Source organism: Schistocerca piceifrons, chromosome 5, assembly GCF_021461385.2.
Source record: "Schistocerca piceifrons isolate TAMUIC-IGC-003096 chromosome 5, iqSchPice1.1, whole genome shotgun sequence".
Taxonomy (NCBI): Eukaryota; Metazoa; Arthropoda; class Insecta; order Orthoptera; family Acrididae; genus Schistocerca; species Schistocerca piceifrons.
The window spans coordinates 494,832,791-494,856,576 of record NC_060142.1 but is presented as its reverse complement, the minus strand read 5'-3'; the positions used below and the strand labels follow the sequence as shown (position 1 = coordinate 494,856,576).

General features: G+C 43.7%; 1 protein-coding gene and 1 non-coding gene across 2 annotated transcripts in view; both read left to right on the top strand.

Annotated features, from left to right (window-relative positions):
* Window positions 1-23,786, top strand: part of LOC124799106 (armadillo repeat-containing protein gudu) — a 205,876-nt gene that overhangs the window by 137,005 nt on the left and 45,085 nt on the right. The window contains exon 9 of the mRNA XM_047262645.1: window positions 8,906-9,094. Coding sequence (XP_047118601.1) covers window positions 8,906-9,094 — 189 coding nt within the window. The remainder of the gene's footprint in view (window positions 1-8,905; window positions 9,095-23,786) is intronic.
* Window positions 13,713-13,787, top strand: Trnap-cgg. Its single transcript has one exon. It is a non-coding gene; the product is annotated as a tRNA-Pro (tRNA).

Here is a 23,786-nt window from a genome sequence, read left to right as displayed (position 1 = left end):
TGCTACCAATTCCGAATCTGTCATTAGACTGCCGTGCCGTGACATGCGGCCGGCGCCGTTCATAGCTAGGTGGCTCTTCAGCGCTCAACCGAGTTGCAGAGCGCCTCTATCGCCATGTTCGCGTACTGACGTAGCGGCACTGTTAAATATCGTGGCACTGTCACAACAAAAACCACAAGGCCAGACAGGTGTACCCAGCTGGAACCATCATGAAGCCAATGACGCTGGCACATGCAGCATCAGATACAGCAGGTGAAGGAGGGGCCATGGTTGGCATCCACGTAGCAGCTCCACTGGGCTCTTGTTCCCCACCGGAGTGATATGGTACAAAATAAAAAAAATAAAAATGGTCTTAAAGCAGCTTCAGGAGACCTGCCGGATACATACTTCCACATCTGAGTTTGAGATGCCTGAACCATGCATTCAGCGTCGTCATTAGATTGATGATGAAATGGAGGTGCTGTGAGATGGTGAACACCACTAGCCTGACAAAAAATGCAGATTCTTGAAAACTGGGGGCTGTCGTCAGTAATGACAGTATACTCAAGTCACTCAATTGCAAAAGTCTTAGATGGGGCTGAAATAGTGGCAGCAACGGACATGGACAGACGATGTGCCACATAGGAAGACTTGGAATTGGCATCCACTACAATAACTCAGTACTGATTTAGAAAGTCCCAGTAAAATTGACATGCAGATGCTTCCATAGGTGCTGTGGCATCAGCCAGGGGGAAAAGAAGCCTGTGGCACCAAGTACTGCTGAACACAGTGATTGTAAGTTGCAATAGCCATGTAACATCCCCATCTCTGCCTGGCCAATACACATGCCAGTGGACCAAAGCTTTGGTGTGAGGTGTCCCCCAATGTGCAACATACAGAAGCAACAGTACATTAGGGAGTAAGGAAGAAGGAATCACAACCTGGTGAGCAGCATCCTCCGTGGCTAACAAAAGAACCCTGTCAAACACACAAAGGTGATGTTGGAGAGAGAAGTAATTACACAAGGAATCTGAAGCATGACTTGGGGGTTTTTTCCACCAACGTGCTGCACAAAAGAGAGGACCCAACTAAGTACAGGGTCCATGATGAAGGCTGATGCTACCGTGGCACTAATGATGGGAGAACCATTGACCACATTCTGGTTCCCAAAATCTAAATAGAAACAAAGCAACTCATTCTGATCAAACAGTGGGTCCAACATGATTGGAAGGTGAGATAAGATATCAGCATTAGTGTGCTGTGCCTTTGGCTGGGAATGGATCTGATAATGATAACAGGAGAGGAAGAGAGCCCACTGCTGCAATCAAGGACTAAATGGAACTTATAACCATATAAGAAGACGTGAAATTTCTTGATGGTGAACACCATCACTAAAGTCTTCTTTTTAATCTGAGAATACTGCTGCTGCATGCGAGTTAAAGTCTTAGAAGTGTAAGCAATGAGTCATTCGGACATGTCTGCATATTTGTGCACCAACACTGCACCAAGACCATGCTGAAAGCCATCTGTAGCAAACATGAGATGCTGACCCAACTGAAAAGTGGCCAGACACAGGGCAGATTGAAGCTTAGATTTAAGCAAAGTGAATGCTCGGTCACAAGCTGGTGACAGAAAAAAAGGCACATTTTTATGCAAAAGTGCTTGCAGGGGCTGAGCAAGAGTGGATGCTTTTGAAAAAATCTTATGGTAGTACCTAACTTTACATCTGCAGTTCCTTAACGGATGTCAGCCACAGCAAAGCAACAACTGGATCAACATAGTGACGCAACAATTTGACCCCTACGCAAGAAACTTCAAAAACTAGGTACTCAACTGATGACTGAAAAAATTGAGATTTGGTAAGATTGCACTTGGGATCTGCAGACTGCAAAAGAGAAAACAGCAATCAGAGATTTCTAAGGTGGCCTTCGGTGGAAGAACCCAAAACAATGATACTTTAAAGGTAATTGATGCACCTAGACACAGAGGCTGTCAGCTGTTCTAAAAAAATGCTGAAAAATTATGGGCATACTGGCAACACCAAAAGTCAAGCATTGATTTTGGCATATACCAAAATGTGTATTGACAATGAAAAGGTGCACAGTGGCCTCATCCAAAGGAAGCTGGAGGTATGCTTCCAACAAATCATCAGTCTTGGAAAGAAAAGTAGTGGCCACCTGATAATTTTGCAAGCAACTCGTCATGGCAGGGCAAAGCATATGTATCTATCATGGACTGTGCATTAATTGTGACACTGAAGTCATCATAGAGGCAATGCTTACCCATCGGCTTCTTAAAGACACAGGCACCGCCCCCCCCCCCCTGAATAATTTAAGAAAATTATTAGTTATATTATGCTTTGTAAAATCACAAAATTATGTTGGAATTTTTTATTTTCCTTGTTTGATGATAGTTATCTTTTAAAATACATTCATTAATGAGTTAAAACAAATAATTATTATGGTAGTAAGCAGGTTAACTGAAAATGAGTGGTGTGAACCATAACAGAGTTACGGTGCTGTGGGCACACTTACAATTTGTCCCAGTGCGCGAACCTTCGGGTAAAGTCTGGTACAGGTGAACCAGCGTTGCGGCCACGGTGACATCAAAAGGACTGGAGCAGAAGCACCTGGAACCCTCCGCCTCACATCGCCTTGACGCTTTGAGACATTATGACACCACGGCTATATAAAGTCCACCTTGCTGTCGCAGTCATTCACTGTCAATAGTTTCATTCAGTGCAAGCTGCAGACGTGTTTAGTGATCCGACTTTAGTGTTTAGTGAACTATTTTATATGACTATATTTTATTCATTTACTTTAGTCTCTTAGTGTATTGTGAATTAATTTTGCAACAGATAAATTTGTTACCAAAAATGCGTGCTTGAAAGTTAATGATACTGCAAGTCAACCTTCAACAATTATTGTGTCGTCAATTGCTCCATCGTCTTCAGGTGAGAACCATTCATAACCAAAACCTGGACAATCTGGTTAGGGAAGATCATTTCAGAAGTCTTGGTCGATCAAATATACATGGCTAGAATATGAAGCATCTACAAAAAAGTTTTTTGCAAAACCTGCAAAGAGGGAATGCTAAAAATCTATTACAATTTTCTTCAAAAAAAGAAGATGGATTTACTTCCATCGGGTTTCCTAACTGGAAAAAAGCTCTGGAAAAATTCCATCTTCATTAAAATAGATTTACACATAAAGAAGGTGTTCTGAAACTAAACTCTATCACTAACCGAAGTGTGGCCTCCCAATTGAATGAACAGTTAGATAGTGATATGAAGAAAGGCCGTATAGCTCCTGAGACAATTTTTACTACCATGCATTTTCTATGCCAACAAGGACTAGAAATTACAGGGCACAAAGATGTAAACTCAAGTTTTTTTCAATTGTTGGAACTCCGAAAGAATGACATACCTGAGTTTAATGATTGGGTATAAGAGGACATCCCACAATATTCAAAATGAGATCATTGATCTACTAGGAAAGTCTGTGTTGGGAAAGGTATTGGCTTCAATCAAGAAGACAACATTTTTCTATTATGGTTGACAAAACAAGTGATTCTTCAATTCACAAACAAGTGTCATTTTGTATTCATACAGTCGATGATTCCTTATATGTCAACAAAGACTTCATTAGCTTATATGAGACCCCCAACACTGAATCCCAAACTCTGTTTAGTATCTTAAAAGATGTTTTTGCTCATCTTCATTTGTAAATGTATAACTTAAGAGGTGCCTCGAATATGAGAGGTAAGTTCAAAGGAGTAAAAACGTCAGTTTTGGATATACAACCAAAAGCACATTATGTGCTGCACTGCTCACAGTTTAGACTTGGCAGTTGTAGACAGTCTCTGCAATCTTATGTCTATGAGGGACATTATGGCTTTAGCCAAGGACTTAATAAACACCATAAGGGAATCCAACAAATTGACGGGACTTTTTAGAAGTATACACTGTGAGAGCGCCAACGACCAAGCTGGTCTACGACCCCTTTGCCCGACTCGATGAACTATACAAGCTTCTAGTATCTTGAGAATACTGAAAAACTTTGAAGAACTTCTAGAGTTTTTGAAACATTTTCTGCAGAGGGCAAAACAGAGGCGGGTTACAAATGTGCAGGCTACCTCGAATCAATGTTACAATTCAAGACTTATTTCTTTTTACATCTTTATTGCCATGCAGTGAACCCAGTAGAGGATGCCAAAGAAAAAAATCAGTGCCCTCATCTAAGTGTTGCTGATCTGGAAAAAATATTGAGGGCTTGATTTGTATATTTGATGGAAGGCATGATAGTTTTGAACACTTTTGGAAATTTTGCTTAAAAGAAAAACCTTCGCAAGTTGATGATCCTTCACTTCCTTGGAATCAAAGTATACCAAAGAAGTACGAAAACAACAAAGTCAGCTCACCGCACACTTTCAAAACCCCAAAGGAATACTACAAAGCTGTTTACACTGAAGTTTGTGAAATGGTGCAATCTTGCATTACTGAACAGTTTGCTTCAACTGGACTCACACAGGTCATTGCAGTTGAACAAGAGTGCTTGCTTTTAGTAAAGAGAGGTGGAACAAATTTGGAAAAATCAATTGAGTTTTCCAAAAATGACCTAGACATTGAGAGACTGCGCTTACATTTGAATATGTTAGCCGATATCGCTAATAAAAAACAACTGGTCTTAAAAAACATGCGTGATGTGAGAAAGTACGTTAGACAAGAGCCTGCAGTTGGAGAAATGTTATGTGAAGTAGTGAAGTGCATTAAGCTTTTCCAAGTAGTTCTAATCATGACAGTAACAGCAGAATGGTCATTTAGCGCCCTTAGACGTCTGAAGTCATATCTCCGATCAACAATGGGACAGAAGCGATTGAACAACTTGGCTGTTCTTTAAGCCCACTGAGATGTTTTGGATGATTCAGCAATCCAGTCAGATGGTTGACATTTGCACCTTTCTAAAGACACCCTAGCCCTAATAATGGAATTTAGAGCAATATTAAAAAATTTTATAAAATGGAGAATTAAATACGTACATACTGTCAAATTTTCAGTTTTGAAATATTAGTACTAGTTTAGTACTGTATTACTATATTACTATAGTACTGTATCAGTTATTTTTAAATACTTAAATATTTTTAGGGTGTAACACCCAATTAAAACCCGCTATTTACACTCTTTTTTGACTGAAAGCATTAGGCTTACTGTATTAACTTTTTTAACTGTATTAAAGCATTAACTTTTAGATATCATTTATATTTAATGAAGCCTGAGCCTTATTCAAAGTAAGCTTATTAATCAAAGTGTTATTACTGTGTGATAGCAATATTTTATGTTTTATTCTTTTAATGATAGTTTAGAATTTGTTTAATATAATTTCAGCCTTTTCAGAGCTATATATTTACTGCTCTGTAATAGTCTATAAGCATGATAATTATTGTAAATTAAATTAGCTTTTTATGAAAATATCATGCGTGTTTATGTTTTGTTTCTTTTTTTCAAAGCCAAAAAATGTGTCAGGCGTGTCAAGTTTTCCAGAGTGTTGTGTTATCGAGAGTCCAGTTTTTGTGATTCTAATGTTGATCATATGACTCTAAAATGCTTAAAAAAAACTTTAAAACTCACTATTTTTCATCTAAAATTTAGAAAATTTCCCGCAGAAAGACCCCCAGTATGGGCTCCCCCAATATTTTTTATAAGTCAGCACCCCTGCTTAAAGATGATGAATGATGTAGACCATTCACTGGAAGAAATAGGCTGAATGACATCGAGTGACATCAAACTGTCTGATTTGGCCTTGTCAAAGTCATGCAGCATAACACACACATGCTGTGCCAAAAAACAGTATGGGAATGATCCACAACAAGGAAGTTGATGAGAGGGTGAACAACAGATTTGTAAGAGACAGGAGCAGAGAAATAACCTAGGATTGGAATCCGCAGTTGATTGTAGCTGAGCAATTTCTGCGAAATCTGTGTGAGAGGAGGGGAACCCAAGCCGTGTAAGTTTGTGCATTTACTAAAGTCACTGCAGCTTCTGTGTCCACAGGCATTTTAGTGGTTTATTAAACATACACAAGTCAATAAACAATTTGTCTGGGGAAACAGTCACTAAAGATATGCAATTTATGTCTATCAGTACTACTGTGTCCACCACGTTTAAAGAGGAGTTACACACTGATGCAATGTGGCCTTCCTTTTGACACTTGTTGCAAACAATCCAACATCTAGGGCATGCAGCACACTCATGTTGGATGAAGCAGTACAGGGAAGATGGAAGGGAGCATGCAGCTGCTGATGTAAACCAGCCTGTTGCTGCTGTGGTCATAACCAACACTGTCTCATGTAACACTGAATTGAAGGTTGTATTGCTGCAATGGATTCCCCTTCATCCTGAACACTTGCAGCATGCCTAACAGGGGTTGACTGACCAACTTCCAATATCTCCCCCCACACAGCAATCTGATCGCCTGCGGCCATTGACACTTCAAAGGACTGTGCTATATTGAGCACTTATGTAAGTGTCAGATTATCATATTGATATGCTTTTTTGCAGACTTTCCTATCCAGAGCTACACAGATAATAATATCATGCATCCTGTTTTGAGTGTAGGCTTCATGATAGGTACCAGCAACAAATTTACATCGCTGGCTCAACCCGTGTAAGACTGGTTTGGGCGTTTCTGAGAATGGTAAAATTCTACATGTGTTGCAGTTCTGTCACAGTAATAGGTTGAGAGAAGCTTACACATTTCATCAAATGACAAGCTGAGCAGTTCTTGCAAAGTCACAAGTTGGTACAACAACTGGTAAGTGCACAGCAAAAGCCGGGAAAGAAATAGAACACTACACAGGTTTGCAACGACCATGCAAAAAACCTGTAAATGTTGGCACAGTCATGTCCCACAGGAGTCCCAGTCTTCAGCTGATACATCATATGCCAGAAAGGGTGATGGATGCATTGACTGGAGAGTAACCTGCCACGAACACACATATGCCATTTCAGTGAAAGCGGTAGTGAGAGCCTGCTGTTGTTCCACGAAAGCTTGCTGCTAAGCAATGATATGTTGGAGTATTTCCTCCACCAAGATGGTTATCAGATGACTTACCACTGACACTAACATGCAGAGAAAATGTAACCCTCACTTGTCACTAAGTTTGCTGTAACGAGAAGAAACATGATTTATGGAACATAGTACTCTACAGAGCAACACGTAAGATACAGTGATGTACAGGTTGTGCGTAGTACTAATCACATTGACTAGACAACAGTAATACAGATTACAGAATAGGCTGAGCACTCATTTGTGATCACTTAACTAATACTGTTTCTTTGGTGGCTCACCAGAGTGCACCAGGGTGCCAACCCAAGTGGTCTTTATAAGCAGGTCTGTGAACTGTATGGACGCACGATCTCTGAAATTGCGCACATCATGAGTGAATGTACATTAGTAGTTAGGAATTATTTTCTGATAGTATTTTTGGAGTGCCGCCTTATATGGAAGTGAAATGTGGGTGACATGCAATACATTCCAGAAGAGAACACAAGACTTCAAAATGTGGTGCTACAGAGGTTTTCTGAGGATTAGGTTGACAGATAAGATAACTAATGAAGAAATACTGAATTTAATTAGAGAGAAAAAAATAATATGACACAATTTGAGTAAAAGCAGGCATCCTGAGGTACCAAGGAATAATTACTTTGATAATGGGGAGAAGTGGGAAAACTGAAACAGAAAAGATGGATTGACTGCAGTAAATAGATTAAAGTAGACAGGTGTTGCCATAACCATTCAGAGACCAAGATACTTACTCATGATAAAGTAGATTGGAGACCTGCATTAAACAAGTCTTTGGACTGAAGACCACAACTACAGACAATATACTCATTACTAAATACAGGAGACTTTCAATCATGGTTCTGTATTTCAATGCATCTTGTTTGCTTATCTTGTCTGCATCACTTTGTAGTTGTGCATTTATTATGAATGATGTTTTCCATTCAGGTTTCATTTAAAATTTCTTTTGCATATGCCTTTTGGTCCAGACTCAATGTTCCATCTTCTCTACTAACTACGATTAACAGTGTGCGGTGTACGACTCCACAGCCCCTTACTTCAAATTTGATGATTCAGTTTTTCAATGTGATGAGCAGGCTTTTTCTCTCTTATGAATTAGGAGAAGAGTGGTAGTCCACAAACCTGAAATGTGAAAATGAAGGCAGCGCATTAAAATCTGTGATAGTCAGAAGAGGACATCCACAATGTATAAAGTGCAGTAAAAGTATTCTGAGCCCTTAACCACTTAACCTTCTCTTGAAACAAGAAGAGTCAATACAACATGACACAACTCATTATAGTTGCAAGTACATTTTATTTAAAGACAATACAGAGTGAAAGAGAATGTCAAGGGACACAATGAAATATGATCAGTAACACTAAACATGCCCACAGCATTGTAGATGAGCCTCTGCAGAATCCGGAAGGAATCCAGAGGAACTAATGGCATGCCTTAGCTTTTAGTCAATCTGTGATTCACACGTGGAAAGGCTCAAGTGATATCACACCGAAAGACAAGCTAACACGAGTTTTTAATTTATCGCATATAATCAACACAGCATTTATTTCATGAAAAATACAAGAATTATACCACAAATTCAAATTACATATGCTCATATTGCTTTGAACACATGTACATCAACTGTTGTTTGCCTTACTTTGGAGCTTAAAATGTTTAAGTCTATTCAGCAAATGAGAACAAATCATGAATATCTTGTTACCGACAATTCAGTTATCAAAATTTTTAGAAGTTGTTTATATGATGAATAATGAAAGCTATTACTATGAATTCTTGTTACATTTATAATGTACTGAACATAATATACAGTTACTAAGTGATCTTCAACTTTTTTTCTTTTTGTACCTAGAATTCTGGAGAAATGGTGAGAAGTTTTGTTGGTGGTCTGGAGTTGATTGTGAGCCTACTTCGTTCAAGCGATATTAATGTCCTCGCCTGTGTATGTGCTGCTCTTTCCAAAATAGCACTGGATAAGGAGAATCTGGCTATTATTACAGATCACGGTGTGGTGCCAATGTTAGCACAACTGGTTCTAACAGTAAGCTTTTTTTTTTTTAACATTATAGCCCTTAAGATCCCAGCCAAAAGCACACTTCGCTTAGCAGAGTTACACATTGAAATTAACTGCTGAGACAAAGACAACTACTAATTGTTGTGTAACATGCAAATATCTACTTTTGTCATGTTTAAATCATGTCACCAGATACAGAGGCCTCACAGAAAGCTGTGAAACTATTACAGTTAATCAATGTAGACAACAGACTCATGAACTCAGTCCACACTCCAGCAGATATGATTCATTTCCTTTGAAACTCTTGTAACAACTGTGCTGTTTAATCCACTGTTTCTATTCCTATACCGTAGCATCAACAGTATTGCTGAATATGTATGTTGTTTCTTCTATTAATATTGTATATGTATGTAATGTACATGACAACAGTTATCATAAACATTCCTCTGCTGAAGCTAAATTATGTTCAGTTACACTGCACACTTTTCTGGTTAATCTAACAACTCAGGTAAGCAGAAACACCAGTTATTGCAGAAAGAAAACACTAGGGAATTCAATATAGCACAAATTTCCTTACAGATTTACTGAACATTCTAGAAGTGAGATGAAAAGCTTTTGGGTTTCCAGCAAGGTGTCAGTGTTCAGATTCTGCAACATTTTGAAGAGTGTCATGATCATTATCTTCCAGTGAAGTGCCAAAATACTGTGGCTGTCCCTATATTTATATTAGTGGTGTGGCTGGCCCTTCCATATGGCTATGTAAACCATTCTGACATTGTTGATGGGCAAGGAAGGGATGAGAGTGGAGCAGTGTTGCAGTGGTGGGTTGGATACTGCACCCAAATCTCTGTATCAGCACTCTTGGCCTGTCTCGCATGGGCACATTCATAACACTATTCCACAGATGTGGGATCCCACACCAAATTGGTTGACAGCCTTCATCCCTCTTGACAATATATTTGAAGGTCCTTGTGTTTACAGAGTCCTTAATAATGCTTCCCTAATCGTTACTGGTTGAGCACAACAAATTGGTGTTCCCAAAACCAAATATATGTGCTTCATATAGGTTGCACACTACAAATGCTTTTTTCTCTGTCTCCCAGATGTATACATCTCATGTATTTCTTGCAGCAGTTTGAAATACAGTGCTGATTTGCCTAATGTATTGGAGTGTCAGTGAGTCCCTCACAACCAAGAATGTTTTCTGTCTACAGCGTTGGTAAGAGGATGGTTTTTGTGTCGCATTTTCCAAGCAGCCACGTGGTCTTGGCTCGGAATTGCTCCATATAGGGAATCAAAGCAATTCTTGGCAGGGGACTGATGACCTCAGATGTTAAGTCCCACAGTGCTCAGAGCCATTTGAACCATTTGAACCAATTGTTGGCTCTTTTGTTTTCTTTCTGGTTTGTTGTATCTTTTCTTTTGTTGAATATCCTTCTAATTTGTGCTTCACTGTATTCTTTTTGATGCAACATTTCCTCTAGGTGTGGCTGGCTCTTCTTCACAGATGGCATGCATCCTGTGTACCAGCATGGTTAACACAGTATGCCTCTGTTTCAGATGGTTGGAACTCATTTCATGTAGGTCTGTATGGGTCTACTTCTTGTACACTACATGGTTAGTGAACTGTGTCTTTTTCCTTATTAGGACGTCCACGAAAGGAAGGTATCCATTCTCTTCTTGTTCCATTGTGTAAGTAATGTTTTGATGGACACTGTTTAAGCAATGCATAAACTCATCCAATCTGAGGCTCCTACACCACAAATGTCTCATTGAGATAGTAGAAGAAGTGCTTGGTTTTAGGAGGGCAGTTTGAGGTGCCAACTCCACAGTGTTCCATGTTGACTGGAAAACACAGGGACTTGTGGGGATCCTGTGGTCTTCCAATTAAGAAAAGGCACAGCAAACCAGGAAGAACAGGAAGGAGACAACAGACTCATTTTTCTTCCCTCTATGGAGCCACTTTCAACCAAGATTGTGAGGCTACTTGGAAAATGCAAAATCAAAACTTTCTTCTGACCACCACCAAAGCTAAAAGTGACTCTTGGTTAAGCAAAAGACCCATCAAAACTTCATATGCCATGTGAATGTGGGCACCGGTACATCTGACAAACATACTGTTGTATCTCGAAATACTGTGAGGACAACATTAGGTGTGGATGCCTGTGACACACAGAGAAAATGGCATTGGCAGAATACCGCCTCAATATAGTACATATATTTGATTTTGAGAACACTAAGTTGTTATGCCAAGCCAGCAGCTATTAGAAAAGCATAGTTAAAGAAACTAAAGAAATAATGATACATGATAATCTTGTCAGTAGAGACAATGGCTATTAACTAAGTTAGTCAGGGAATCCCCCACTAGTGGCATGATGCCAAGAGCATGTCCAATATGTGAAATGGATCAAGAACACCCATGCAAAGATTCAAGAACAGGGTACAGACCACCTACACCCTACCACTCTGCCCTCTCCCCATCTAATTGGTGCACTAGAGCCTGATATACATAGCCGGAGTGAGGGAACTGCCACACCATATGTATAAATATAGGGACATCCACAATATCTCATCATTTTGCAAGAAGATAGTGAAAATGAATCTATTCAAAACAACACAGTATCACTATTATCTGGCAGGAAATCATTGGAACTTTTCATCAGTATTGTGTGCCAGGAAAGCCTACAGTCACAAATTCTAGAAGCATGATAAAACTGTTCCAGTAACTAGATTTTTTATCTGTTGCCTTTGTGCAAAATAGCTTCTTCATGTAGTCAGTAAATGGCTGAACATGTGTTGCTGTATATGTACTTTGTTCTGTCCTGTGGTATTTCTTGACTCATGTTTTCCTTTTCAGTTATGCCACAAGTCTGGCTCATTTTGGTTTGTCAAAACACATCACACATAGTGTAAGCCTTATAAATACATGTGATTGTAATAAGTGAAAAAACAAATAAGACATGGACTACGTCATCATTATAAAACCACATAAAAAGAAAAGCAAGAAGAAAAAACAATATGTACTTATCAGCAGATGACAGAGATATACCCACATACATGAGGGATATACTGATAATATGATAGATGAAAATAACACAATTCACAATCATGTAACAGTTTATTATAAATATGAGGAAACAAACAGAAATTACAAGGGGTTGTAAATGTACACATGTGTGAAAGAGAGGTAAAACTGAAAGGGAGATTCAATGTTTTGTCCTAACAGTAGATAACCAGAATTCTGCAACAGAATTCTGCAACAGGGGAACATAAATTATAGCGGTGGTTTAAAACATAAAAAGGCTATTACCACAAAAGTCAATAATAATATCGTCAGCTAAACTGTCACTATACAATATTGAATAGTTTGTTCTTTGATGTTCTATGCACAGAAAAGTGAAGAAAATGGTACCAGTCAACACAGTTTCAACAACTGCAAAAATAATGATGCTGCAATTGCAATGTTACCAACTCCCAGTCTATATTACTTTTTATTTGTTTCTATATAGAACTATTTGCTTTATTCTATACAGCAAACTTCAGTTGTCACTATAGTGACAACAGCAAAATGCGAGCAGAGGGCACCAGGCATTTCTCATATAATTACAGATGCATAGGTGAACGCTTGTAAGACAGCGAAAAATACAACTATCTGGTCTAAAATATTGTACATTTTAACAATTTTTGTGGCACGTAAGAAATTAATGGATGCTATTGAAGATGGCAATAAAACCAGAGATAAGGTTAGAACAATCAAAACTGGCACAACAGAACTGTGTTGAGCCACAGAAGCCTAATTACTTGCACTGACTTACATAATAAAAAGGTATATTATTATCAACTCAATAATATTCACTATCAAGGCTGAAATTTTTGCTATTGTGATTTAAAAGAGAGTGTTGAATAGTCACATAGCAACAAATAAGTTTCTTGTGAAATAAATATGAGAGTGCTTTGTTAATCGGCAAAAAGGGTAATGAAATTGGATAAAAAAAAGATCAGTTACAACTGTATTCAACCCTTAGATCATGTCAGATGTTGAAACTTCCTGGCAGATTAAAACTATGTGCCCGACCGAGACTCGAACTCGGGACTGAGTTCGAGTCTCGGTCGGGCACACAGTTTTAATCTGCCAGGAAGTTTCATATCAGTGCACACTCCGCTGCAGAGTGAAAATCTCATTCTGGAAACATCCCCCAGGCTGTGGCTAAGCCATGTCTCCGCAATATCCTTTCTTTAAGGAGTGCTAGTTCTGCAAGGTTCGCAGGAGAGCTTCTGTAAAGTTTGGAAGGCAGGAGACGAAGTACTGGCAGAAGTAAAGCTGTGAGTACTGGGCGTGAGTCGTGCTTCGGTAGCTCAGTTGGTAGAGCACTTGCCCGCAATAGGCAAAGGTCCCGAGTTCGAGTCTCGGTCAGGCACACAGTTTTAATCTGCCAGGAAGTTTCATATCAGTGCACACTCTGCTGCAGAGTGAAAATCTCATTCTGGAAACATCCCTCAGGCTGTGGCTAAGCCATGTCTCCGCAATATCCTTTCTTTCAGGAGTGCTGGTTCTGCAAGGTTCGCGGGAGAGCTTCTGTAAAGTTTGGAAGGCAGGAGATGAGGTACTGGCAGAAGTAAAGCTGTGAGTACCGGGCATGAGTCGTGCTTCGGTAGCTCAGTTGGTAGAGCACTTGCCCGCGGAAGGCAAAGGTCCCGAGTTCGAGTCTCGGTCGGGCACACAGTTTTAATCTGCCAGGAAGTTTCATATCAGTGCACACTCCGCTGCAGAGTGAAAATCTCATTCTATGTCAGATGTTTTTTAACTTTAGTCTTTGTGCCTGTGGATGGACTCTGAAATCAAAGTGTACGTATTTGGACAAAGACACTTCCATTTAAAAAAATTATTTCTATATTTAGCACTCTGAATTGGAGGAAAAAACATTATTTATGTACTAGAAAACTTCTCACATGCAGCAGGCATTAAATGCTCTTCCAGCTATACTTTAGGTATGGCACAGCAGCATGTCAGAATATCAGCATGTAATTATTGACTTATGAGTGGAAACAAATAGTAAAAAAAATAATGACAGAAAACAAGATGTATGTGAAATTTAACAACAGTATTTTGACTTCTGGGTTGATAGTGTCTCTTTTGGGAAAAACTAGAAGTTATTTTCTAATAAAAATTTAGCTATTAATTGTTGTAATATTTAAAAAATATTGATCTCACAGACACAAAACACATTAACTCACTTCTGTTGTCTATGCGCATTTTGTCTGTGGGCCTTGAATCTTTTGTGTTTATCATTTTATTCTTTTTTATGTGTGTCTGTTGTTTGTCAATGTGTTTGTATGTTGCATGTATTGCTTTATGTGCTCCTGATATGGTAGATAGCCAGCAGGAAGGACAGTATTGGAAGTGTATCCTCTAAGAAGAAAGGCAGAAAGAGTGAGCAGTGTGATGATACCGAAGATGATAGAGAGGTGAAAATGTCGGCCATAGGCTCAAATAGCGGGAACTAATTTTTTGTGATTTTGTATTACTAATTTTATGCAGCTAAATGTTATTCTGGTTGCAGTATGTATATGGACCACTACATAATTCTGCACTGAAGTAGATTAGAAACACACTAGCTTGGCACAAGTGAACCACATTCGACTCTGGTATGTTGATGATTTTCTAAGTAGCTGTGATAGCATATTGAAATTTGTATGTGTGGCACTAGGATTCTGCATGCAATTAATTTTCTCTTAATATTATGGACCATTTTATATGGCCATACAGTTTTTGTGATATGACTTCAAATTTTCACTTCTGCTTAATGTCCCATCACTTCACAGACAATTTAAAGAGTAGTTGTTGGTCACTCTTGTTCCAACCACAGGTGTTCTCTTCCCACAGTCAGTTATGTTTTTGGCACACTTTTCTACCAAAGTGAATAGTCAATCAGTATAGATACAGCACATCTAGGCAACTTCTGAGGAAAAACTGGGAGTTGATCATGCAGACATTACTGAAAAAATCTACAATTTAAATGTGATAACATGAGCCATTCTGCATACTTGTTGGCTATTTAAATGCTATTCATCATGGGTATTAATTAATTGATTACTTCATTCATTCATTCATACATCATGTTCTGTAAATACCTTCATGAAGGAGAGTCTTAAGGTATGTGAAGTAAATCAAACTTTACATTAATAGGTGGAAGCAAACACTGCTCGTTACTTCGGTAAAATATACTGTCATTTATGTCATAGCAAGCCTAGATGATAGTATATTAGTTTTAATTCTGGAGGAGGTTGAGCAGTTACCACAACACACATAAAATATTAGCTCACTTTGGTAAAATTATGTAATATTTAATGCTTAACTTGAATGTAATCCATGTCCACATGAATTTATGTAACAACAAAAATAATCAATTATTTACAACATGATGTAACTGGATAGGTAAAATGATCTACTCACCAAGCAGTGGCAGGAGAACACACACACAAAACAGTTTAGCTTATGCAAGCTTTAAGAGCAAGTGGCCCCTTCTTCTGGTAGAAGAGTTAAAGGGGAAGGAAGAGGGTTGAAGGAAAAGGACTGGAGATGTTTAGGAAAAGGGGCAGAGTTTGGAAAAGTCACCCAGAACTCTGGGACAGGACAGACTTACTGGACAGGATGAGAAGGAAAGACTGATTCCTCTCATCCCATACAGTAAGTCTCCTCTGACCCAGGGTTCTGGGTGACTTTTTTGATCTGTACCCATTTTACGAAACCTCTCCAGTCCTTGTTGTTCAACCTTCTTCCTTCCCATTCAGTTCCTCTGCCAGAAGAAGGAGCAACTGGCTCTGAAAGCTTGCCTTTTTGCGTGTATGTTCTCCTGCTGTCACTTGGTCAGTAAATCCATGCTTACGGTACTATCACAGAACACAATAACTGTGTTTTCCTTGCAGTAAATTTTTAAATTTTGTACATGTTTTTCTGTTTAAGAGGTTCAGTGTCACATTATTGTAAGTGTAAATTCATTCAGTCTGCAGCACAGTAGTTGCTCATTTGTTTTGTTTTGAAGGCAAGTCTCCAGTCATTTAGTAAGTCAGTAATTCAGGCCACAGCTCTCTGTCGATACAAATCTACAGAGCAGCAAGTCAAGTGTTTATCTTTTGCTGTGTTTTCTTCATAGTATATTTCTTAAACTTGATGTATGTTTTTCTGTTTAAAAGATTTCATCTCACATTTTTGTAAGTGTAAAGTCATTCAGTATGTAGCAAAGTAGATGCCTGCCGAACAGCCAGCTACATAGATCATTAATGCATCAACATCCATTGGTGACACATCAGGAGGGTAGCAAGCTGCATAGCTAGGATTCTGTCTACTTTTACAGTTTACTTCTTCAGTGACACTTGCTACTATGGTTAGGAATTGTGCATGCTGTGTGCAGATGCAGGAGGAGCTCACTGCAGTTCACGAACAACTGAAAGTGCTTTTGACTAGCTCTGCTGCCGAGGCACCTTCTAATGTATCCAATGCTGCGGATGCACCCTCACAACGGAGTGAGTGGCACATGGTAATGCGTTCACATCGCTTAAGGTGGAGAGACAATGTGGAGACTGGTCATCTAGTCTTGCCCATTCACCCTGTGAGTGAACAAGTAGCTGGTTCTTCAGCATGGTCCAAGCAGGTACAAGGGTGGAGAGGTTTACTAGTTATCAGGAGCTCCAATGTTAGGTACATTATGGAAGCCCTTAGACAGAATTCAGGGCTGCAAAGAAAGCCAATGTATACTCAGTATGTCTGCTAGTGGGCCTCATCCAAGATGTGGAGGCAGCCTCACCTGCAGCTACTGAGTATGCAGGATGCAGTCGTCCGCAAGTTGTGACTCATGCCAGCACCATCAATGCCTTTCACATGGGTTCTGAAGCCATCCTCAGTTCATACAGGCAGCTGGTAGAAGTGGTGAAGGCTGCTGGTCTCATGTGTGGGCTGCAAGCAGAGCTCACAATTTGCAGCTTTGTTCCTAGAATTGATAAGGGTCTTTTGGTTTGGAGCCAAGTGGATGGTCTCAACCAAGGCTTCATCTGCTATATGACAGTCTTGGCTGCAGATTTCTACACTCACATTATCATGTGGGGATTTTTAAATGCAGCAAGTGAAGCCAGGTTGCATCCAGAGTATAGACACTTGGATTATCAAAATTTCATCAGTAAACTGTCGAAGTATTCACAACAAAGTTCCCAAATTTATTACCCATCTGGAAAGTTCCCATGCTCATATTATTCTTGGGACTGAGTGCTGGCTGAAACCTGAAGTGGAAAGTTTTGAGATATTTAGTGAGTCATGGAATGTACAGTCGTGCTCAAAAGTATCCGAACGACCTGAATTGCATTTCGCATGATTCGAATGCCACCCACATAGCACAGCTGCCTAGCAGATCCTCTAATCGCCCCTCATTACAGCCGTTTGACTATTGAAAATGGTTCCAACAAGTCACCAATAGAAAACACTGCTCTGTATCGCAATAACTCAAGATGTAAAGTAATACCAAGGTACTACAAATATCAGGGAACATTTTATCACAGATAAGATGCTTCTTCAGGCTTGTAAGCTCACATTTATTACAATAAATGACATACATGACATGTTACCACTCTCATTATTATGTCAGATAGGTAATTCCCGTTGCAAGTTCTTCGTATTCATGACTTCCTCTTCAAAATAACATTCCGTACTTATTATTTAACACAAAATGACATTAAAAATTTACGTTATTCATGAGCAGCTAGTTGAGAATATGTATGAACTTCAAATGACACGACGAACCGTCTAGTTCTGCATATGGATTCAAACCCAGGTCATGCAGACTAAGCAAAGACTTCGTGACTGACAGAAACTAACAGTATTCCTGACTAGGCATACAGAGAGTGATATACTTCGATTTTAGACAGTATCAGTTAGCAAAATCAACTTTAAATTACATAACGTACATAACGGAATTAAGCCCCAAAGTTCACTTGATTTTTCCTGTCATTTCCATTGAATACTCTGAGTTATTATTAACGCTTGAGCTGTAACAAACGACTGTAAATTCATGGTTTTCAGCCCAGGAAAGTCGTTGCACGTGAAAATCGCATCTAATCTCATCCTTTAGATAGCGGTTTATGAGTTCTAGCCACTACTGGTCTCGTAAGAGGAGACACCCATGCTTCTTACCTAGCTCTGTAGAAACATTCTAACCTGATAGAAAGCGTCTTGTTTTTTTTTTTTTCCTTTATTGTAATTTTCATCACCTGATACAGGCGGGCTGTCAGCAGCACAGTATGCCGCTCCTCAGCCTTAAGCGGAACAATAACAACACATATGGGTGATACAGACACTACAGTAAAAACGGCAGGCAAAAAAAGGAGATTTAAAAAACAATAAACATGAAGCCGTTCACGCTGGACTTGAAAAAACAGGAAACACTTGGTGACATGGCGCACAGAACACGGATGACGGCGACGGCACACGTGAACAGTTGATGCGTGACGGTCACAGAACACTAAACACAAATCGAGGCACACACACGACACACAGATGGCGATGATCTCCGGCGCACGAATGTTCACTGAGCGTGTACAAGTCCGGGGACCTGCCAAGAGAGGAGGTGGAGGAGGAGGAAGGGGAGTGGGAGAGCGAGAGGGGAGAGCAGAGATGCCACGGGCAGGGGATATAGGGGGGGAGGGAGGAAGGGGGAGGGGAAGCCCGGGGGAAGAGGGGTGGAGGGAGGGGACGGGGGAAAAGGAAAGAGAAGGGAGGGGAAGAGAAGGGAGGGAGGGTGGCTAAGGGAAAGGACACCGGAAGTGGGGGGGGGGGCAGGGTCAAAGTTGATAGGAGGGGTAGATGGAGGGGAGGAGGACATCATCAGGGAGGGGGAGCTGGCGGAAGCCACCTTGGGAGAGAGTAAGGAGGGTGGACAGATGGAGACCGGGTGGGACGTGGGAATATAGGCGCGGCAGCGGGCGGGGGTGGGAGAGGATCGGGGATACGAGCGGGTGAGGAGGATCAAGTTTACGGGAGGTGTACAGGATCCGAATCCTTTCAAGGAAAAGGAGGAGGTGGGGGAAGGGGATGAGATCATACAGGATCCGCGTGGGGGAGGGAAGACGGATGTGATAGGCAAGGCGGAGAGCATGGCGTTCAAGGATTTGGAGGGATTTATAAAAGGTAGGGGGGGCGGAGATCCAGGCTGGATGGGCATAACAAAGGATAGGGCGAATGAGGGATTTATAGGTATGGAGGATTGTGGAAGGGTCCAGACCCCACGTATGGCCAGAAAGGAGCTTGAGGAGACTGAGTCGGGAACGTGCCTTGGCTTGGATTGTACAGAGATGGGGAGTCCAGGAGAGGCGACGGTCGAGGGTGACGCCAAGGTACTTAAGGGTGGGAGTGAGGGCGATGGGACGGCCATAGACGGTGAGATAGAAATCAAGGAGGCGGAAGGAAGGGGTGGTTTTGCCTACAATGATCGCCTGGGTTTTCGAAGGATTGACCTTGAGCAACCACTGGTTACACCAAGTGGTGAATCGGTCAAGATGGGATTGGAGAAGGTGTTGGGAGCGTTGCAGGGTGGGGGCAAGGGCAAAGAAGGCAGTGTCATCGGCAAACTGGAGAAGGTGGACGGGGGGTGACGGCGGCGGCATGTCCGCCGTGTACAAAAGATACAGGAGGGGGGAGAGGACGGAGCCTTGGGGCACACCGGCGGAGGGGAAAAAGGTGTAGGAATCTGTGTTATGGATGGTGACATAGGAAGGACGGCGGGAGAGAAAGGAGCCGATAAGACGGACGTAGTTAATGGGAAGGGCGAAGGTTTGGAGCTTGAAGAGGAGACCGGAATGCCATACGTGGTCATATGCACGTTCGAGGTCCAGGGAGAGGAAGATTGCGGAGCGACGGGAATTAAGCTGTTCAGAAAGGAGATGAGTGAGGTGAAGGAGAAGGTCGTCAGAAGAGAAGGACGGCCGAAAGCCACACTGGGTAACGGGAAGGAGGCGGTGCTGGCGGAGATGCTGGTGGATGCGTTGGGTGAGGATAGATTCCAGGACCTTGCTGAAGACCGAGGTAAGGCTGATGGGACGGTAGGAGGAGACGGCGGACGGCGGTTTGCCAGGTTTAAGGAACATGAGGATACGGGAGGTTTTCCACAGGTCGGGGTAGTAACCGGTGGACAGGACTACATTGTAGAGCCTGGCCAGGGTGGAGAGGAAAGAGACAGGAGCTTCACGAAGGTGACGGTAGGTGACACGATCGTGACCAGGAGCGGTGTTGTATTTTGTGCAGAGTGTAGCAATGAGATCCTGTGTAGTGATAGGGGCATTGAGTTCCGTGTGTGCAATGTTGTCCAAGTACTGGAAACCCGGGGCGAGGGGAGGGACGGAGGTGTCAGATCGATCGCGGACATCCGGGAAGAGGGAGTAATCGAACTGGGGATCATCGGGGATGGAAAAGACATCGGAGAGGTAGGAGGCAAAGTGATTGGCCTTACTAAGGGGGTCAGGGAAAGGGTGATCATCATGGAGAAGAAGATAATAGGGGGAGGGTTTAGTTCCGGTAAGGCGACGGAAGGCCGACCAGAACTTGGACGAGTTGATTGGTAGGGTAGCATTTAAACGGGTGCATGTCTGTCGCCAGTCCCGGCGTTTCTTAGCCGTGAGCAAATTACGAATGTGTCGCTGGAGTTGCCGGTGGCGTCGTAGTGTGTCCGGATCACGCGTGCGGAGGAAGGCACGGTAGAGACGACGGGATTTACGGAGGAGGAGAACAGCCTGTGGGGGTAAGGCAGGACGGTTGGGGTGGATGGCGACAGTAGGGACGTGGGCCTCCACGGCCTCAGACAAGGTCTGCTGGAGAAAGGAGGCGGCATGGGTGATATCGTCAGGGTGGTGGTAGGTGAAGGGGTGGCTATCGACCTGGGTGGAAAGGGTATCCCGGTAGGCATTCCAGTCGGCACGGGAATAGTCATGGACAAACTTAGGGGGAGGGTCAGTACGAGGGTCGGGGCGAGGGCGACGACCGTCTGAAACGGTGAGGAGGACAGGGAGATGGTCGCTACCAATAGGCTCCAGGACATCCACCGTTATGCGGCCAAGGAGGTTGGGGGAGGAGAGGATAACATCAGGAGTGGGGTTGGATTCGGGACGGGTATGCTGGGGGATGGGGACGAGGTCGCCTTGAAGGGTGGAGAGGAACCGATGCCACCGCCGTAACTGGGGAGCGGAACGACTATGGATGTTGAGGTCGGCGGCGATCACATAGGAGGAGAAGGTACGATCGACGTGGAAGAGGAAGTCGAAGGGAATAGGAGCGTTGGGGTGGACATAGATGGTGGCGCAGGTAACGGTAAGGCCGGGGAAGAAGAGACTAAGGATCAGGTGTTTGGTGGGTTCGGGAAGGAGAGGTTGGAGCCGAACGGGGATCTGGTGGTGGTGACCAATGGCAACTCCGCCACGCGCAATTGGGAGGGGATTATCGGAGCGGTGGAGGAGATAGGGCAAAGTGTGGATGGTGTGGTGGGGTTGGAGGAAGGTTTCATTAAGGAGGAAGGCATCCACGCGGTGGGTGGCAAGGGTGTGCGGGAAGAGGTTCCTGTTGGCGGGTAGGGAGCGGATGTTGTTGAAAAGGATACATTGCTGTCGCGCCATGATAGGGATTTAGACGAGGGTGTCAAGGCAGGAGAAGGTGAAATGGGCCTGGTTGTTGGAGTAGGTGGCGTACATCTTTAGTTGGAATATGGAACGGGCGGCAAGGGAGATCTGCTGGAGGGTGTGGGGGCGCTGAAAGGGATGAACATTCTGGAGGACGATGGTAAGGAACCTGATGATGTCCTCAGCGGTGGGGGGGGGGGGGGGGGGGGGGGACGAAGGAAATTGCCAGGAGGGGTGGGGGCGTCCAGGGGACGGACAGGGATGGTGAGTTCAGGAGTGGTTGGAGGGGGTCGGGCTTTACACTTTTGGGAGTAGGTGGGATGTGGGAGATTGCAGGTATTGCAGGAAGGAGGGGATTGGAGGTTAGGGCACTGCCTGAGGAAGTGCGCTTGCCGACAATGCGGGCAGGTGGGGGCCTCGCGGCACTTATCTGTGGGGTGCGCGTTATAGCGCAGACATCTCTGGCAGCGCAGGGATTGAGGAGGGGAACGGGAGGGGTCAACCTTATAACGCTGGTTAAAAAGGAGGGCACCCTCCTTCAGGAGACGGTCGATGGAGGGAGCGTGCTCAGAAAAAACCCGCATAAGGCGGGTGGGGCCGGTAGCATTATGGATGCGGCGAACCGCACGCACCTCCAAATGGGGATGGGCCTGAAGCTCCGCCAACACCTCCTCCTCCGTGATCACTGGACTAAGCCGAGTGATCACGGCGGTGAGAGTCGGCGGGCGACGCGGAGGTTGGGGTTGGCGGGAGGGAGGTGGCGAAGGAGCAGGGGTGAGAGAGGCATGAGGGCCAAAGCGGGTGACAGGGATGCGGGAAAGGAGGTATGTGTGGAGGGTTGGGCTGGGGGAGGAGATGAGGACCGAATCACGGCGAGGAGTGAGGAGGGAGATGGGGGCACCAGGACAATGCTGGCGAAGGAAGAGGGTGAGGTTCCGGGCTTCAAGGAGAGAGGGATCAGGACGGGAGAGGAGGTAGCGGTAGGAGGAGGGGGTAGAGGAGGAGGATGAGGGGGCAGGGATGGGCGGGGAGACATCCATGGCATCATGGGTGGGGGAAGGAGGACGAGGCGGAGCCTTTTTGGAAGCAGAGGAGGCAGGGGTGCCACTGGGGCGCTTGACGGCGGTGGAGGAGGTGTGAGGGATGGGAACAACTGGAATATGGTGGGGAGGGGCAGGTCCCGGGGCCAGAGTCGGCGCCGGAGATGGGGACGGTGACGGTGAAGGCGAAGGCGACGGTGACGGTGACGACGGCGGTGGCGGTGGCGGCGGCGATGGCGAAGGCGACAGGGAGAGCTGGGCATGGACAGTGGCCCGACTGGCCACCACCCGAGCCAGAGCTGCAGTGACAGGCTGGGGGAGTGGGGGGAAAGGATCAGAATGAGAGGAGCGAGAGGAAGAAGCGGGAGAGGGGGCGACAAAGATAGAGGGTGAAGGGAGAGTGAGGAGAGGTGGGATGGAAGGAGGGGCGTGGGACTGGGCACACCAAGTTATAGTGGTGGAGGCGGCAGAAGGGGATGTATAGATGATGGCGGTGGTGGTAGTAGTGACGGTGGTGGTGGGGGCGGACATGACGACAGGAGGAAAAAACGCACAGCATGAAAAGGACAGGATACAAACTGGGAACAGGCGAAGACGCAGACGGACGAAGACGAGGGTCGGACGACCAGGGTGGACGGCGACGGCGGCGGCGAGCACCGGCTGGCGGCAGCGGCGGCGAGCGCCGACTGGCGGCGGCGGTGAGCACCGGCTGGCGGCGACAGCGGCGGGGGCGAACAGACGGACGGACGGACAGCAGGCAGCAGCGGAGACGGACAGCGAGCAGGCAGGCGGATGGACGGACGGATGAACAGCTACAACAGTAAGCGGCGGGCAGACGGACGGACAGACAGACAGACGAACACAATCTTCGAAAGCGGAGATTCCAACCAGAGAGTAGCCCAGGCCTTGGAATCTGGCGCCTTCGAATGAGGGGATCCAACCCTCTGATGTCCAGTCTTGCTGACAGTAACGTTTTTATCCCTTCTGTGAAAGAACTACAAGCAGTCAGATCACACATCGATAAGGAA